The sequence below is a fragment of the Sminthopsis crassicaudata genome, chromosome 1 (assembly GCF_048593235.1).
Source record: "Sminthopsis crassicaudata isolate SCR6 chromosome 1, ASM4859323v1, whole genome shotgun sequence".
Taxonomy (NCBI): Eukaryota; Metazoa; Chordata; class Mammalia; order Dasyuromorphia; family Dasyuridae; genus Sminthopsis; species Sminthopsis crassicaudata.
The window spans coordinates 497,573,183-497,591,983 of record NC_133617.1 but is presented as its reverse complement, the minus strand read 5'-3'; the positions used below and the strand labels follow the sequence as shown (position 1 = coordinate 497,591,983).

Below are 18,801 nucleotides of genomic sequence, written 5' to 3'. Positions count from 1 at the left end.
TTCATGGCTCCAGGGCAGCATTAAGATTTCAAGTTCTTTGAAGAATGTGTTTGTGTAGGTGTAAGTAATACTTTCTTTAACTTCATCAAAACTGTACCCCAGTGCTTGTCTTCATTAACTTTCATATATCTTTATTGTTCTAAAAATCTTTTATCCAAGTGTAACAATAAAATGGGCTCTTCTCTATGCAGCTGCATTACTTAACATATGTTTTAAAAATACTATTCAAATTAGGAAGTATCTACTTCTTCATGGCCAGCACATATAAATATTTGTATTCAGAGTGAGCTAACACACTGATCCTACCACTGTTAGTTTTATATACATAAGACTGAAATGTCTCTTGGAATACTTAACATTGTAATTTTGCCTCACAAATTTCTGATTTAAGGGATATGACACTTTTTTTATTATAAAAAGAGATATCAAAATATTAAAAGTTAAGTGCTTTATTAAGGTAGTTTTGGAATAAGATCAAGATGGCTGTGCAATTCCAGAATGTTATCTTTCCTGAGAATTGCATATATTATGCCATTCTTATGGCCCCAAAGCATCCTGATATAATTATCAACCTTCTATTATTTCTTTTCTTTTCTGCATCAATGTCACAGGGTGGTATGTTGATGATTGTTATAAGTTCTAAGATGAGAAGGTCATAGTGGAGAACAAGGAAGAAACCATTTTAGACTAAAATATTCAATTTCCTTCCCCACCCCCATTTCATGCATTAGCTTTTTAAAAAGTATATTATAAATTGAAGGGGAAAATGGGATTAGAATTGTAATTTTCAATATGAAATCTATTTAATAACCATGTGAGGTACTAAACAAAGAAAAATATAAGAGTCTGATTAGATATTAAAGTTGTATTCTATTACTGAACATAGAATGTCCAACCTCACATGAAAAAATTTAAAATTTGATATAAAAAAAGGCAGCATAAAATGATCCAAGTAATAATGCAATTTGTTTTGAACATGCTAATTTTCATATTTTTTTCAAGTCTCCAGATTCAGACTGTCTGAACCAAAATATTTTTATACTTATTTAACATAAAAATATCCAACAAAAGAGGCTAATGAGATAAGCTGCCAAGAGAATCAAATTTAAATTAAATGTATAATTCAGCAAATTGATCCCTCACCAAAGGAAAAAGAAATCTTCTGACATACCTTGCTTGTGTCAGTAGTACAAATTCTGGTTTTTGATCTAACATCAAGAAACTCTCCCACATGGGGCACTTTGTTGGGAATGCTGTTATAATATGGATGTTCTGTTTTTTCTCCCTCTTCTTCCGTCCATGGCTCATCCAGACTTTGCCTGCTGTAAGGTTAGGTTTGACACTGGTTTTAGTAAGTAATGTATACTTGCAAAGCAATCAACTGGCCTAATGAATATTATTCATGCCTCTAATTAGATAGTTTCATCACCCACATAATCTACAAAGTATGTTGTCAGCCAGGCATCTCACTCTATATTGTGTACCCATTTCCTTCTGAAGCAGCTGGCAATTATTCAAATGAATTGTGCTCAGAAAAATTCAACTTTCCAGTTTTCTTCTTGTTCTATACAGTGCATAGGGGTGTGCTCCATCTTATAAACTCATCCATAATTTCTATTTCTTTCCGGTCACTCCTAAAATGAACAATTCTGGCTCAGGCTAAAAGTATATCTGCTTTGCATCTATCTCTGATACTGTAGAAGATAAGAAAATAAAATCTTTTTAAAGAGACAATATGGGAGGAGCAGCTAGATGGTAAAGTGAATAGAGCACTGGCTCTAAAGCCAGGAGGTCCAGAGTTCACTTAATACTTACTAGCTGTCAAGTCACTTAATCCCATTTACCTCAGACAAAAAAAATGAGGACAAAGAGGCAAAATGTAAGAGTGTTTTTTTCTTAATCCCAACTCCTCACAATTTATATTGTGAATCAATCAATCATCAAAAAATAAGCATTTATTATGTGTCTACTATGAATAAGGTACTGTGTAAAGCGTTGGAGATTTTTTTTAAAAAGTGAAATAAATGCAAAATAAATAAAAGGTAATTAAATGCAAGGTAGTAGAGGAGGAAAGGTACTAGTAGCTGGGGAATCAAAAAAGCCTTATTGAGTAATGTACTTGAGCTGTATGAAAAATCTGATCAAATGGCTTAGCACAGACTACATCCCTTTTGTTCCACGCTATATGCATTTTATTTTTATTTTTAGTAGTAGCTTTTGTTTTCATTTTATCTTCATTTCCCAAAATATCTCCCTCCCAAAGAGTTACTTCTTATAAAGAAAAAAGAAAATTAAAAAATTGTCTACCAGTAAAGAGCATGAAAAGATAATTTATTCTACTGTTCTCTAAATCTGGTTCCTGAGACTCTTGGTTTAGACCAGAAATTCCTTATAGCTCTACCTCTGCCTTTAACTCCTACCATCTCTCTGTACATAATCTTTTCATCTCTTGAGATTCACAGTTTTTATGACACATCTTTGGAAATGCCTCAGAAATGTGCAGGTTTCCTCTCTGGGTGAATCCTCCTCTCTGTGTATAGTGTCTCTCCTCTTTGTGTGTCTTACATCTCATCTTTTCATACCAGTGAAAATAATTTTTCCCAATCACCTCTTCCATCAAAGTTTGTTGTAATGTTTGAATGTATGAGTAGGGTTATCAAATTCTATGCATATCTACAACCAAGGTCTAAATATTTGAGTACACTTATAAGCAGTACAATATCGAGAGAGAGAGAGAGAGAGAGAGAGAGAGAGAGAGAGAGAGAGAGAGAGAGAGAGAGAGAGAGAGAGAGAGAGAGAGATGGTGATTGATTAAGCAAAGTGTATGTAAAATATTAAAGAGAAGATAGATATATAAGAGAGAATAAGTAGATGACATGAAGTTCATGACAAAAAGGTATGTGGATAGTTCAAATGTGAGCAAAGAGAATAGAACTGAGAAATTAGGAAAGCAAAAAAGTAAGATAATATGGAAGATAAGAAGGATGAGACAACTCTAAGAAATTAATATTTTTAAAGGCTCCATTTGTGAAACAAGGAAAATAAAATAAAATTCCACTATCTCAATGAAATTTTAGGAACTCAATAACATTTTCATTTTGTTTTCTAAACATTCATGATGTTGTCCTACAATAGTTGACTAACACTGAATGATTCCAAGCACCAAGCACCATCAAATAATAATGTCCTAAACAGTAAAAGCTTGGTTTGCCCAAATTACTCTAAGAATCTACATTTAAGAATTCATTTTGAATTCTTAATGTGAAACAAATAATAAAAGAACTGAGACTAGTTCTTCTCTTCCTTTTGCTGCTTCATCAAACTTTCATTTCTTTCCATGCAATTCACACAAAGTAGCTGAAGACATGAACTTGCCTTTTGTGAGGCTGTTGTTGTCTTAAGTCATAGAATTTGAAATCTGTCAGAAATCTAGGGTATCATTTAGTTCAAACTCTTAATTACGCATATACCTAAGATTCATAGCCAATTAATGGCAAGACCAAAACCAGAAGCCAGATCCCCTGATTCTCAGTTCTCTGTCATTTTCTTTATAATACCACCTCTTCAATTTAAGAAATCTAAAATTTGTTCTCATTCGAATATGTAGCTGAATTTTTTTCACAAAAAAAAGTGAACTCTATTAAAACATTGTCAAGAAATAATCATTGAAATCAGATACTGTATATGGTGAAAAATATTGTCTGGAACTTACAACTAAGAATACTACTTACATATTTCTACATGCAAATGCGTGTCTTGATATTACTTTTGATGAATGAAAAACAAAAATAGAACTATTCAAGAAAGAGGAAATTTAAAAAATAAAAATGAGTGCTCTATACTATCACTAAAGGCAATAAAAGATATCTATATATCTATAACAATACCCTGACTTACCTATGAATTATAAGAATAAAATATTAGAATTAGGTATTATCTGCATCTATCCTTGAAAAGGTGAATTGTAGACAAATAAAAAGAACTCATATTTTGGAGCAGACTATAAATTAATTGAACAAAAACATGTAAATTATCTTTAAATTGGCTTTAAAAGGCTTAGAAAGACAAGATATATAATATTAAAAAAAAACATATATAACAGGTTATTAAGGGAAGGTAGAAATGCTGGGAGACAGGCCATCATGGCCTTTGAAGGCAAGTCTTTTGAGTTTCACATTATGGATTGCAATGCTCCTCTATAAAATACTGACAAAAATTGTAAAGATGAAAGGGACTTAGAGATCACTGAGTCCAAACCTTTTATTTGTACAAGGAAGAGGTGAAGAGACTTACCCAGCATTCCACAACTGTGTCTGAGTTGTAATTGATCTTAGGCTTTCCTCATTTCATACCCTAACTAAATGGCAATGAAGTCTCTTTCATAGTCAGGGCACTAAACCAGATGAATCTTAGCAGCAGCTGGCCCAATATGGCATTTCTTATTTTATCTTTTCTTTTTATGATATACACAGAAAATTGTGTGCAATTAATTTAAGCCATTAGGTAACCTTTAGTCAAATGGGACTCATGTAAGATTCAGGAAGATTAAAATATAGGTGACAGCATTGTTTTGGATTATAAACTTCCAGAAGACACAAATTGTCAGATCAATAATTTCATAGAGTAGCTAGCACCAGGCATCTTACAAAGAGGGATTTTTTTAGAAGATATTTTTCAATGATGATAATAAGACAAATGCAATGAGAAATGACATGAACCTGGTGAAAAATAACACATGGAAACATTCCATAGTTGCATGGTCCATTGCAGAAAGAACAACAATTAAAATGAGTTTTTAATATAACCTTGGTCACTATTGCTATAGTTTCTCCTTACACCATTCTCATATTATATTTCAGGTGAATCTGTTAACCAGAAATTTAGTAGTCCTAATTAAAAACAAAGCACTAAATTTTGTTACTCCCCTTGTATGTATTTTAAAGAACACTGATAACAAAGCAGTCTTATGCTTTTACTTACCAGTCATGAAGAGCAGGTATCTTTGAAGGACATTGTAAATACTGCTTGAATCGAAGTTCAAAAGCTTGGCCTATAGTACTGATAACATCTCGAGCCAAGCCATCAGAGCATTCCAGTATGTGGCAAGCTAATGAAAGCAAGGAAAATAAAGCAGTTTGTGCAGAAGGCTTTGTTTATACTATGCATGCTTTACCACAAACAAAACTTCCTAAAAAAGCTATTCCAAATAAGATGGCTTCAAGTACTTTTTTACTTTTTTTTAATATTTTCAAACTATTTCATCACATTTACTCTGTCATCTTATAATCTCATAAAAATCTCTAGAGATAAGATACTATGAAATTCTTGAAAAGTAACCATATTTACCTTCACTAAAATAATTTCTTTCCTTTTAGACTGTATAACAACAGCAAAAACAAATAAATAAGGTTTTGGTTTTTAGACCCTTACTAGGGGAATGAGAGTACTTAACTTGACTTAATCTAGCTATTAAAGTGGTTCCAAATTAACTGAAAATTGAAATAGCTGATTTGTACATATAAAAAAATAGACTTGAAGTCCCAAAATTTAGCATTTTTATTTGTTTGTTTATTCATTTATTATCACAGTAGTTGTCTACACCATACTGAATGGCAGTTTTCATTTCCATTTCCAGTTTTCAGGATTATTAAAACCAAAATATCAACAACCAAATAAACTTCTATCTATGGAACATTTGAGAGTTCTTAAATGCCAAACTCTTCTAGCTTTGTATGACTCATCACCAGAAATCCCTTAATGGGCAATTAGTTTCTCTATAGTCCCCATCAATGAAGAGATAGACAGAAAATATCTGTAAATGTTCTATGCAGTCACTATTAAAATAACTCATCAGTAAGGAGGGAAGAAAATAAGGATTTATTAAGTATCTACTGTGTGCCAGGCACTATTCTAAGGGTTTTTAAAATAGTATTTAATAAGATACTATTGATCCTCAATAGCCCTAAAAGATAGATCCTATAATGATTCCTACTATAGAGCTAAGGAAACTGAGGCAAATAGAGATTGTGTGACTTGCCTGGTCATACAGTTAGTAAGTGACTAAGACTGTATCTGAACTCATAGCTTCCTGATTCCAGGGCCAGTATTCTATCTTACCTGCTTAGGTCAGAATACCAATGATAATGAGAAAGGATAGTAATCTGATATTGAACTGGGGGCAATTTTATACAAACATACAATGTTCTTATAAAAAACACTTTCGCCTAAAAGCAATAAAGAAATCTTATCATTAGACCATTAGCTTTCAAATTTTTATTAAGGGGAAGTTACAGATGGGTAACAGAGATAGATTAGTGATTAATATCAGAAAAACTGAATTCATAGCCCTTCAGCTATATCCCACAGAAAATAGACTCTAAAAAATTTAGTCAAATGAGATTCCATCTGAAAATAGTTAGGAAAAAACAATAGTCACAAATCACTAGTTAAGAAAGTTATAAAAATGAATTCCTAGAAATAAAATCATTTTAAACATTGTAAAGTCCAAGTTTTGAAGTAAATTAAAAAATTCTCAAATTCTATTTGTTATTTTTTCAATTACTGCATTTTTTAAATATTTAAATTCCTATTTCCAAAGAGATTTGGTCAATATTTCTTTAAGGATTTTTCTTTAAATTCTTAGAAACTTTTCTCTTCTTCACATTAAATACTATATTAGAAGGTGACCATTTTACTATAACCATGAGGTAAAAGAAAGAATGACAAAGTTGATAGTGAGCCTCAGAGTCATGAAGACCTTGGTCTCTAGTCTTGCGTCTTAAGAGTATTAGCTAAATGAGCACATAAATCAGTACTACTGCTCTAAGAGTATGGTATTTGAGCTTCAAGTTGATTTATTTAGGACTGGATATTAAAATAGAAAGGTAACATTTCAATAATTAGAGTGCAGTTTAGAGTATCTGACCATCTGAGCCCATGCCATAGCTCATTCTCTGACTTACTAAGTGACTCTGGGTAAGCCTGAACTACCCTACTATATCATTTTATTTTCCAATTTGTTAAGTGAGGACATTCTGTGCTTCATACAAAGGCTATGAATGCAAATGACTATAAAATGCAGTGAGTCTTTCAAAAAAGAAGAAGAAGAAGAAGAAGAAGAAGAAGAAGAAGAAGAAGAAGAAGAAGAAGAAGAAGAAGAAGAAGAAGAAGAAGAAGAAGAAGAAGAATATTAAGATTAGAAAAAGAAAAGATCCTTGCAAAAATATTTCTATAGGGACTCCAAGAGAAAGGGTCCTAGTTTTCAGAAAGTTCTTCTCCACAAGACAGAAATACAAAGTACTTTTGATATTACGTTTAAAGAGACCTTCTTAGAATAGAATATGGAATGTATTTTTATCTCATTACAACCTGTTTATTTTTTAAATAGTTCTCCATATATTTATCCTGAAGGATGTCTTTCTTTCTTTCTCCCTTGTCACCTTGCAAGAAACTTGTAATGAAGCATGTACAGCCCTAGTAATCGTTCCCTTGGTAACCGACAGAACTATACTGGGCATAGAAACAGAGACATGAAAGGTAACCTTGTTAAAATATGAAAACTGAAAAGAGGAAGAAAAATACAAAGAATCATTAGCTTCTCCTACACAGGCTGTTTCTTTGTTTTCTTGGAAAGGTACAATTTGAGATAAACTATTACCATAATAAAAGCTATCATCTAGGTACTTGTCATCTAATGATAATTAAATACCTATGGGTCACTATGCATTACGCTGTGTACAAGTTAGAGTCTCATAAGGTATCCAGCAGTTCATATTATTAGGTTTTATGCTCCCAGGACATAACTCCCTCTTTAAGGCTAATGTTCCCTTTGAAATCAAAATTAGAACTGAACATAGAAGGAGGAAAAGGAGTTTACCAGGAAAATTAACTCAAAGATAATATTTGAATCACATTATTACCTTCATTCTTTTGATATACAGGTCATATTTTCAGCTATGGGCACAACAGATGAGACTAGAGAAAACTCAGGGATATCTGTTAGTATTTTATTATTATAATATTTATTATTTAACATTCATCAAGCAGCAACCTTTGGCAAATGCAAATCTATTACTTAGATGTTATATATTAATGCCTACTAAGACGGGAGACTAAATGACTTGATAGAACCAAGAGCAGCAAATAGAAGAGACAAAGAAGTAAATTTAGACTTGATGTTATTAAAAAAAAAAAAAACAAACCCTTCAATTTCGAGTTCAATTCATAGAGTTTAATGGACTACCCAAAGAGTTGTGCATTTGCTATCTTTGGAGGTCTTCAAGCAAAGTATATGAATACTTTTCAGATATGCTGAAATGGGAATTGTTTGGTTTGGGGGTTGAACTAGATAGATATTGAGATTCTCAATATCTGACAGCTCATATCTAGGTTAGAAATGTACAATTTCTAACATTTTGAAACCATAGCAAAATTTTTTTTGATTGATCATATTTTGTTGTCTTGGCTGGAAATCTGAGGAAGAAGACTAAGAAATTAGGTAGGGAAGATGTCACTCCATTCCACTTAACTAGCTTTTATACTTTTATAAAATAACAACAGTCAGTCAATCCATCAGAGATGTGAACAAGGTTTACATATCTTCATTAAATGAATCAATCAATGACAGGTACAAAAAGAACTAGAAAGTCATTGAAGTGAGATGAAGCTACATGGGAAATATATTACAGTTGGTTGAGGAGATTGGTTATCCCCTGCTGTTTAGGGGCAAAAAAAAAAAAAAATCCTCAGGAATTCAAGTGTCTGGTAGACTGAAAGGAAGTGTTATATATGTCAATAGCTAAGCATTGGGCAGCCTCAATGAGGTAAGCCTTGATGACCCCAATGAGAAGTTAATGAGGTGAGCTAGAAAAAATAAATAGTATGGAGGCAATAGGAAGGAGGAGAGTTACAAAAGAATTTTGTTGAAGGCCCCAGTTTTACCACTTCTTTAAGAAATAAGGGAAGTTAGAAGCAAAAATCTACCTGTATATTCCTTCTCTTAGTGACAATGGATACTATAACATGATCTGTTCTGTCTTGCCTAACATTTCAGGAAAACCAAATCTTTCTTCAACCATAAAGAAGTCAAAGTTAATTAAAGATAAATATAAATTTAACTTAAGGCAAATAGTTCTTATACCTAAACCAGGAAAAGCAAAAACAAAGGAAAAAACTATAGACCAATTTTCCAAATGAATACTGATACAAAAAAATTAAATAAAATACTAGCAAAAAGATTATAACAATACTGCACAAAAATCATGCACCATGACCAGGTGGTAATTATAACAAGAATGCAAAGTTAGTTCAGTCTTAGGAAAAATATAGGCAAAATTGACCATATTACTACATAATAAACTACAACATTCATACAATTTTGTGAATAGATGCAGAAAAAGCTTTTGCCAAAATACAAGTCATTCCTATTATTAACATTAGAAAGTATATAAATAAATGGAATTTTCCTAACAATTATAAGTACTATCTAAAATGATCAGAAAGGAAGAAGCTCAATAAGAACTAGGGTGAAACAATGATGTCTATTATCACATTTATTGTTCAATGTCATACTAGAATTGCTAGCTATAGCAATAAGACAAAAAAATTCAAGGAATTAGAATAGACATTGAGGAAACAAAATTATAATTCTTTGCGAGTGATAGGAATGTATATTTAGAACATCAACTAAAACTACTTGAAAAAACACTTGTTTCAAAGTTGTAGAAAATAAATCATCATCAGTTTTATATATTGCCAACAAAATTCATCAGGAAAAGGTAGAAAGAAAAATTCCATTTAAAATAACTGAAGACAATTTAAAATATTTGGGAGTCTATCTGCCAAGATAATCCCCAAAATTATATGAACACAATTACAAAATATTTTCATATAAATGAAGATAGACAATTGGAGAAATATTAACTCCCCATCAGTAAAGCAAGCCAATATAATAAAAAATGAAAAATTTTTCCTAAATTATTTATTTACTTCAACACCAAGCTATAAAAAAGTTTTATAAATCTAAATAAAATAATAAAATTCATCTGGAAAAATAAAAGGTGAGGAATATCAAGAGAACCAATTTTTTTTTAAATGTGAAAGAAAGCAGCCTAGAAGCATTAAATTTCAAAGTATATTACAAAGTGAAAATCATGAAAACAAACTGGTATTGACTTAGAAATAGAGAAGGGAATCAATGATATAGATTAAGTACAAAAAGCAAAATATCAAATGACCATAGTAATTTAGTGTTTGATGAACCCAAAGACATAGGCTTTTGACATAAGAACTCACTATTTGACAAAAATTGCTGGAAAATTGTAAAGCTCACACGACATATCAAGGTCTGGTCAAAATGATAAGGTCAAAATGAGTCATGGTTTACACATAAAGGAGGATATCATAAACAAAGTAGGTGAATAAGAAAACTTTTACTTCTTAGATCTATGGTTAAGAAAAGAATTTATAACCAAAGAACATATAGAGAGCATCAGGGGAAGTAAATTTTGTTTATATTACATTAAAAAGATTTTACACAGAAAAAACCAGTTCAACCAAAATTAGAAGGAAAACAAGAAACTATGGGAAGGGGATGTTGGAATTTTAAAGCAAGTTTCTCTGACAAAAGTCTAATATCTCAAATATATAATGTAATGAGAGAAATTTACAAAAATGAGTCATTCCCTAATTAATAGCCAAAGGATATGAACAGGCAGTTTTCAGAAGAAACCAAAGCTATCTATAATAATATTTTAAATGCCCCAAATTATTATTGATCAGAAAAATGAAAGCTAAATCTGAAGTATCATGTCATTCCTATCAGATTGAGTAACACAGAAAATAATAAATGCTGGGGTGGATATGAAAAGTTGGGACACTAATGTGTTGTGAGGTTGTGAACTGATCCAAATATTCTAGAAAACAATTTGTAACTAAGCTCCAAGGACTATAAAACTCTGCATACCCTTTGACCCAGAAATACCATTATTAGATTTGTGTCCTAAAGAGATCAGGAACAAAAGAAAAAGCAAAATATTTTAAGCAGTTCTATTTGTGGCAACAAAAATAATTAGAAATTTAAGGAATGTCTATCAATTGAGAAATGACAGAATAAGCTATGACATATAGTTGTGATAAAATACTACTATGTGTTATAACAAATGACAAGAAGGATGTTTTCAGAAAAGCCTGGGAAGACTTATGCAAACTGATGAAAAAAGAAGTGAGCAGAACCAGGAAAGCATTATACACAGTAATATTAATATTTTAATAATTATCAACTGTGAATGAATGACATCTATTTTGTTTAATACAATTCTTAAGGAGTTATGCTGAAAAATGCTGCTCACCTCCAGAGAGAGAACTCTGAATACAGGTTAAAATATAATTTTTTTCACTTTATTTTTCTTAAGCTTTTTTTTGGAGGGAAAGAGGAGTTGCAATATGGTTAAATATGGAAATATGATTTGCATTATTTCACAAATATAATGGATATCACATCTCTTGTCTTCTCAATGGATGGAGGAGGAAGAGAATTTGGAACTCAATTTTTAAATGAATGTTAAATATAAATATGTAATAAATAATACATGTATATATGCATATGTATATTTGTATAGATATATATCTGTACATGTCAATACATTGTGTGTGTTTGTGAATATTAAAAGAAGGAATCACATAGATCTGAGAACCCATTATATTGCTTCTAAGCTTTAAAAAAAAAAAAAAAAAAGCTAAGTGTGTAATTGGGAGAAGATATGAAAGACAGAGGAGGTAGAAAGAAAAGGGTGATGATTACTACCCTGGTCACCAGCACCACATGAAGCAGCACTTACATCCCTTGCTATTACATGGATAACATGTTGGAGTTTAGCAATTCTTGAATATCATCCAAAACTTTGTTGTCTTAAAAACATAAAAACCTATAATTTCTAGGTTCCTCTTTTTTGTGAGAATTTCTTCCCCTAATATTCTCAGAAAAAAGGAGATTTTTTTTCCTAACAATTTCTTCATGTTTCTATTCTGCCTTCATTTTTCTCATTTTAATTTGCTAAAAAGAATTTATTAGAGTTGTTATAATGCCACAAGCTGACATTTTGGAAGCACAAAAAGAAAACTGGAAAGGATCCAGTGAAATGATAGTTCATATTTTTAAAAATAAAAATGGATAAATCAATAATTCAGAAATGGATAGTTATGATCTTGTTAATCAGACATCTTTACCTCCTATCTACCACATAGTATTAAATCCTGAGAGAGAAAGAAGAGAATCATTATTACATTGTAAATCCTTTGAAGCAAACAAAAAAAATTAAGTAAAAACATAATGAGTTGGGAAACAAATTCTATAAATTTTTCTATATTCTAAAGTTCACATTATGCTGGATCTTTACTTTGGGATTTTTCAATGGCCTCAATTCAAAAGTACTACAATTTTGTCCTAACCTCAATTATTCACATGAACTACTGATTGTTTGAAGTATGTTTCCAAAGATTGCAATCAGTGCAATTCAAGCATATTAATGTGTATTTAAATAACTGAAATTATTGAGTCAAAAACATGCTCTTAGAAAACTGATACTAACATCAAGATAGAAGATATATATGAGAGCAGATATTCATTTATGAATTTTGAATGTCAGAATTTAAAATGGCCTTAGAGAAGTCAATGAACTAACAAATTTAAGTCCTCAAAGAACATATAGAAATAAAATATTTTAAAATAAAGAGCAAACTAAATTCTCATAAGAATGATCAAATGCCAAGTATGGTAATATATGCCTGAAATTCCAACTACTATGAAGGCTAAAGCTGCAAGATGTTTTTGAGCTTGGAAATTCTGAGCAATAGTGGGTTGGCTAAGCCTCTCAGTGTCCAAACAAAGTCTAACATCAATGTGGTTAGCCTTCAGGATCAGGAAGTCACCAGGTTGCCAAAGAATTGGCGTAGGTCAGAAATAGAAGCTTTCATGTTAATGAATAGTAAGATTGAACTGGTGATTGATTGGCATCTATGAGATAAAGGGAGATCTAGTCTTAAGTAAACTACTAAGTAACTAATGATTGAATAGATGATGACAGATGACAAGTAGGTAGGTAGGTAGATAGAGATATAGACAGACATAGATATAAAGATAGATAGATAAAAAGTAATGTTTGGACATGTACACCAAAGGCTATCAGGCTAAATAAAAATAATACTGGGAAATATAACAAAACTCCAGAAGAGGGAATTGTGCATGGAATGATCTTTGGATGAGGAGTAATTAGGTGAATTGGTTATGATATCTAGTGTCTAAAACTGCAGAAGGATATGGAAAACTTGAAGAGAATTCAGAGTAGAAATGATTTAAAGATGTCTTGAGAAGGATCTAAGCCAATGCTAATAGATGAGAATTATATGAGTAGATGAACTAAATTTCTCTACAAGATTATAATTCTTTGAGGGCAGGAATGATTTTGTCTATTCTTTGTATTGTCCCCAAGTACAAAAATAAGAACATTCTACACACTATAAATAAAATGAAAAAACAAAAAACATTTGTCAAGTATTTACTATTTGCAAAGCACTATTCTAAGCACAGGAAGAACAGAGTGAAAAGTAGAGACCCTGCTCTCAAGATCACATCATAATGAGGGATGCAAAATATAGAGGAAGTTTTAGCCACCTTTCAGATGGAAAATCCCATAATTCTTGGGGTGTAATTCCAAAGCAGATGGTACTGCATCTTCTTTAATGTCATTTTCACTGAAAAGAAAATCTTATCTGTTTCTCTTTTTGAACCATTTGAAAGTGCCAAAGACTGTTACTGAGAACTTTCTTTTCTGAGTCTTCAATAGCCATGGTTGCTGAGGAGACAGGACTTTAGCACCTGCAGAAACATCACACAGTTTACATCTACATAGGATTTGCTTGCTGGGATGACAGTTATGAGGGAATTGATAAATATTCATTGTATGGTATTTATGTTATTTTAAAGGACATCAAGAAAGCTCATCAACCCAAGGACATTTCCCTGAACATCCTGCTCCAGAGTCCTAGATTCTTTCTCCAGGGAATTAAACCTTGAAACTTAAAATAGGCATCCTCTTTAAAAATATAATCATTTCAAATAGAGATTATACTTTTATTTTTTCTCAACCACTGACATTTTAACATAATAGAAGGTCATTCCACAAATTATATACCAGTTCCCCTAAAAACTTCATACAAGCATTTATTAACCACCTACTATGTAGTAGACATTGTACTTAAATATTTGTGTTTGAGATGATGAGGCAACTTTTTTGTCCATAATTAGGAAAAGCTAATAATTCAGTGGATCTCAAAAAGGGGTCAACCATTCCTCTATTTCTTCCTTTCCTATATGAAAAGCATTGCTAGTTATCTTCATCTCTCTGTGAAAGGGTCTAGGATGGGCTGGTATCCTTTTCTACAAATTCAGAAATGAAAAACTATGAGCACATGGTGTCTAGTACAAATGTATTAGAATAAGAGATATTGAAACTGGATATAAGAATTCGGGCTAACTCTTGTTGTGTGTTTCTTTTATGAATATAAATAACCAAAACTCAATCTTGAGGTACGTATGTTTAGGCTTGCCAGTCAGTAAATACATTTTAGCAAGGATTTGCAGGACACCAGGGAAGCCTGGAGCCAAAGGGAAAAAATGTGTACAGCTAGAAGAAGAAATGTCTTGTATGAAGAACAAGGTCAGTATAACTGGATCAAAGAGTATTGTGCAGGGGAGGCACGTTAAAGTATAAAAAGACTGGAGTCTTTCTTTGGAGTTTGTACTGTGGCACAAAAAATAGCCAGTAGGTAAAAAGAGACTGAAAATAAGTGAGAGTAAAGATAATAGAGGGGTAAAACTAAAGAAGAAAATGAAATGGTATTACTTGTGCATGTAGAGGGATTTGCCTTGAAAAGAGATACCTCATCATGTGAGATAGGGATGAAGGCAGAAATTGTAGCAAAAGGCATCTAAAAGATTTGAATTGAGGAGAAGGAAAGAGCAGAAAACTCTTAACAAATTACCTCAATTTTTTTCATGAAACATGGGGCAAGATTCTCAATTGAGAAGCCTAGAGAAAGGGAACTATGGGAGGTCTGAGGAGAGATGAAAAGATTTAGAAAAGAATTTGTGCAAACTGGATAGTGAGTAGAATAAGAAGGTACAAAAGGATTGCCTTGCAGCAGTGAGGCTCCTATTGAAGTTATATAACAAATTTGAAAAAGATTATAGCCATTTCAAGCATGATGGCTTAGGGAAGAACAAAGAAGTAGAGAGATTGGAAGTCACAATGAACAAGCATTAAAAGGAGTATTTAAGGTTGAAGGGTAGAGAAAGAAATGGAATTTTTTCATTTTAATAGATTTTAATCAGATAAAATAACTCAGAGATTCAGAAACATAAAAGTGGGGCATTTGTGGGTGATAGCAAGATCAAGAGTATGAACATCTTTGTATGTAGCTGAGGAGGTGGGTAAGGAAGCAAGTTATGGGAAATTAGCAAATTGAGGAAGTAGGAAGTATATAAGAGTAAGTAACATAAGATGAAGAAAGCTTTTGTATAGTAATTGCAAGGGTTTCAGAATCTCTGAGATCAGGGATTCATTAGCCATTGTGAAATTAGTTCAGAAAGATTAATTAATAATTATAGGGATTCAGCCTCCAGGTAGTGTTCTCTCAGGAGGCAATTCAGGAAATTTCCTAATGAGGGAAAATAATATAAGATCAGTATATAAGTATAGGAATCAAAAACAAGTGGTGTTTTTCTGTCATTAGCAGGAAAGAAGGCTTCCAACAAATGTAAAAAGAATACCCCGAGGACTTTATAATTAAAGGAAATCTAAAAAGTTCAAGAGGTCAGAAAACCCTAAATCTTCAGTCTATATGGAAGGTGCCCTCTCTATATCCATTACAGTACTTCTTGAAGAGTAAGACTTCAGCCTATGGCAGGATAAGTTTGACAGAAAATAGGGATTTAGAGGGACATAGTGCAAAGAGAGGATATGGAAGATTTCTGGAAAGTTCTTTCCAAATCCATGATTGCTAAAAAATAAATGCAGTTCACTTGCTGACTTTTTAAAAACAGTGTGTATATATACACACACACACACACACACACACACACACACACACACACACACACACACACACATACCTCCCCTAGTTGCTGCCTAAGATACACTGAGGTAAAAGGTTTCAATCCAGTTCTTCCTGATTCCAAGTCTAGCATTTTACCCACAACATTGTGCTACTTGAGGATTTTAGACATAGGAAAGCAGCTACCTCACTCTGTTCTATTCAAAGTCAGTCCATAACTCATTTAAAATAAAAACAATAAATGCTGCCTTTGAGGCAAGCACAAAAATGCCCAGTATACACACTTGTTTGATGTTTCTATTACTACTTTTGACTAATGAAGCTTTGCCATATTTGCCAGTTGCCATAGCAAAGGACAAAAAGTAGGCTAAAAGCTACTTTAGTCAGTACTTACTTAACCTACTTGCCAAGTGGAAAGAAAGGGCCATCAAAGGCAACATCAGTTTAGAATATAAATTTGTTTGAAAAATTGGTGAAAGCTTAGAAACAATAATGCTTCATAAAGCAATGAAAAACAGTACAGGAACAAACAACTTTAAAGAACATTTTGTGAGAGACCTATGAGCAAAATCATTAATGTAGTATTCAAGGACAAAAGTAGTCAGTCAATTTTCAAATTTCTAGCATGGGTCAGGCACTATGCTAAATGTCGGAGATACATAGAAAGGCTTAAAAGAGAGCCTCTCACTTCATCAGGACCTCAGTCTGAAGGGGAAGACAATGTGAAAACAATTATTACACAATCAAACTAAATGCAGGACAAGTTGGAGATAATCAAGAAAAAAAAAAAGAACATTAGAATTAAGGGGGATTCAGAAAGGATCCTTGTAGAAGATAGAGTTTTGTCTGGGATTTGATCAAAACTAAGGAAGCCAAGAGGCAGAGATAAGAAGGAAGAAAATTTTAGACATGGGTGGGGGAAAGCCCATAAACCCAAGAACATTTTCCTTGATTTCTTGCTCCAGGGTCCTAGATTCTTTCTCCAAGAATCAAACCTTGAAACTTAAAATAGGCATCCTTTTTAAAAATACAATTATTTCCAAGAAAAATAATACTTTTATCTCTTTTCAATCACTGACATTTTAACATAATAGAAGATCATTTCATAGATTATACATCAGTTCCCCTAAAAATTTTCAGGAACATACAAGTATTTATTAACCACCTACTATGTAGCAGACATTGTACTTTAAATACTTGTGTTTGAAATGATGAGGCAGCTTGTCAGCCCATGATCAGGAAAAGTTAATAATTCAGTGGATCTCTAAAAGGGGATCAGCCATTCCTCTACCTCATCATTTCCTATCTGAAAAACATTGCGAGAATCTTTGAGCCTCTCTATGAAGGGCTCTGGGATATCCTTTCTCCAAACCCAGAAGTAAAAAACTATGAGCACATGGCAATTAATACAAATGTATTAAAGAAGCAGGAGCAAGTGGAAACAGCCAGTGTAAATGCCTACTGTTAGGAAAAGCATGGAGGACTATGTCACTGAATCAAACAGTGTGTGGTGGCGTAGGATAAGGGAGAAGGGTAAGGTATGAGAAGATTGGAAATGGGGGAGTTATAAAGAGTTTTGAAAGCCAAGCAGACAAATTTTTATTTGATCCTGGAGGCAAAAAGGAGCCACTAGGGTAGTGATATCGTTAGACTTGTCCTTTAGAAAGATCAATTTGATGGGTGAGGAAATGCAGAGAGAATGAGGAAAGGAAACCTACCAGAAAGTTATTGCAATTATGCAGGCAATGATGATGAAGGTCTGAAGTATCAGAGAAAAAGGGAGGGGATGTATTTAAGAGATGAGATTTTATGAAGACAGAATCTTGGAAAGAGATTGGATATAGGATATAAGAGTGGAAGAATGATGACCTAGTTTTCAAGCCTAAGTGATAAGAGTTTGGTAGTTCCATCAATAGTAAAAGGGAAGTCAAAAAGAGAGGAGGGACAAGTGGTAAGAAGAAGATAATGAGTTCCGTTTTGGCTATTATGAGTTTAGAGTATCTATAAGACATATAGTTTGATATGTTTATTAATCAGTTAGAGAAGTGAATCTAGAGGTTAGAATAAAAGAGTTGGACAAATTAGTTCTTAGAATTATTGGCAGAGGGATGATCATTTAAATCCATGGTAGCTGAGGAGAACAGCAAGTGAAATAACAGAGAAAGAATAGAAGAAGTAGAAGGAAGACAAAAAATAAACAAAAGATGCAAACAATACAAAAATTTCAAAACAACTTCTTTGAACTATAATTTCAGACTTTTGGAAGTATTGCTGAAGAAATTAAAAATGGGAAAAGTAACTACACTACAAAGAGATGGTCCATAATGGAGGCAGCAGTTTTGAGAGTTTTGAAGAATTGGTTCTCAAGACATCTAAAGGAAAATAGCATATTAAAGGCATGGGAAAAATTATTACTCAAAAAAACAACCAGTAGAATATCAATAATTATAAACCCATAGGCTTACTTTCCCATCTATATGAAATTTTATGAGAATAATTTACACTTGCATAAAGACATCCTTGATGTTGTTATTAAAAGAAACCAAGAAAAAAAATGTATATGTTATATTGGGGGGAAAAAATCACATTTTTGCCATCACACAATTTACCAAAAGATAAAAAGAATAAAAGATCCTATTATACTTATTTCTTTTGGATTCTAAAAAGTGTCTTATTTGGTGAAGCAAACAT

The 18,801-nt window shown here is 32.3% G+C and overlaps 1 protein-coding gene across 3 annotated transcripts in view; it reads right to left on the bottom strand.

The window, feature by feature from the left end:
* Positions 1-18,801, bottom strand: part of SHC3 (SHC adaptor protein 3) — a 147,140-nt gene that overhangs the window by 30,841 nt on the left and 97,498 nt on the right. For all 3 annotated transcript variants that reach the window (XM_074281481.1, XM_074281479.1, XM_074281480.1), the window contains 2 exons: positions 4,981-5,107; positions 1,172-1,322 (listed from right to left, as the gene is read on the bottom strand). In XM_074281481.1, the coding sequence (XP_074137582.1) occupies positions 1,172-1,322; positions 4,981-5,107 (278 nt within the window). The remainder of the gene's footprint in view (positions 1-1,171; positions 1,323-4,980; positions 5,108-18,801) is intronic.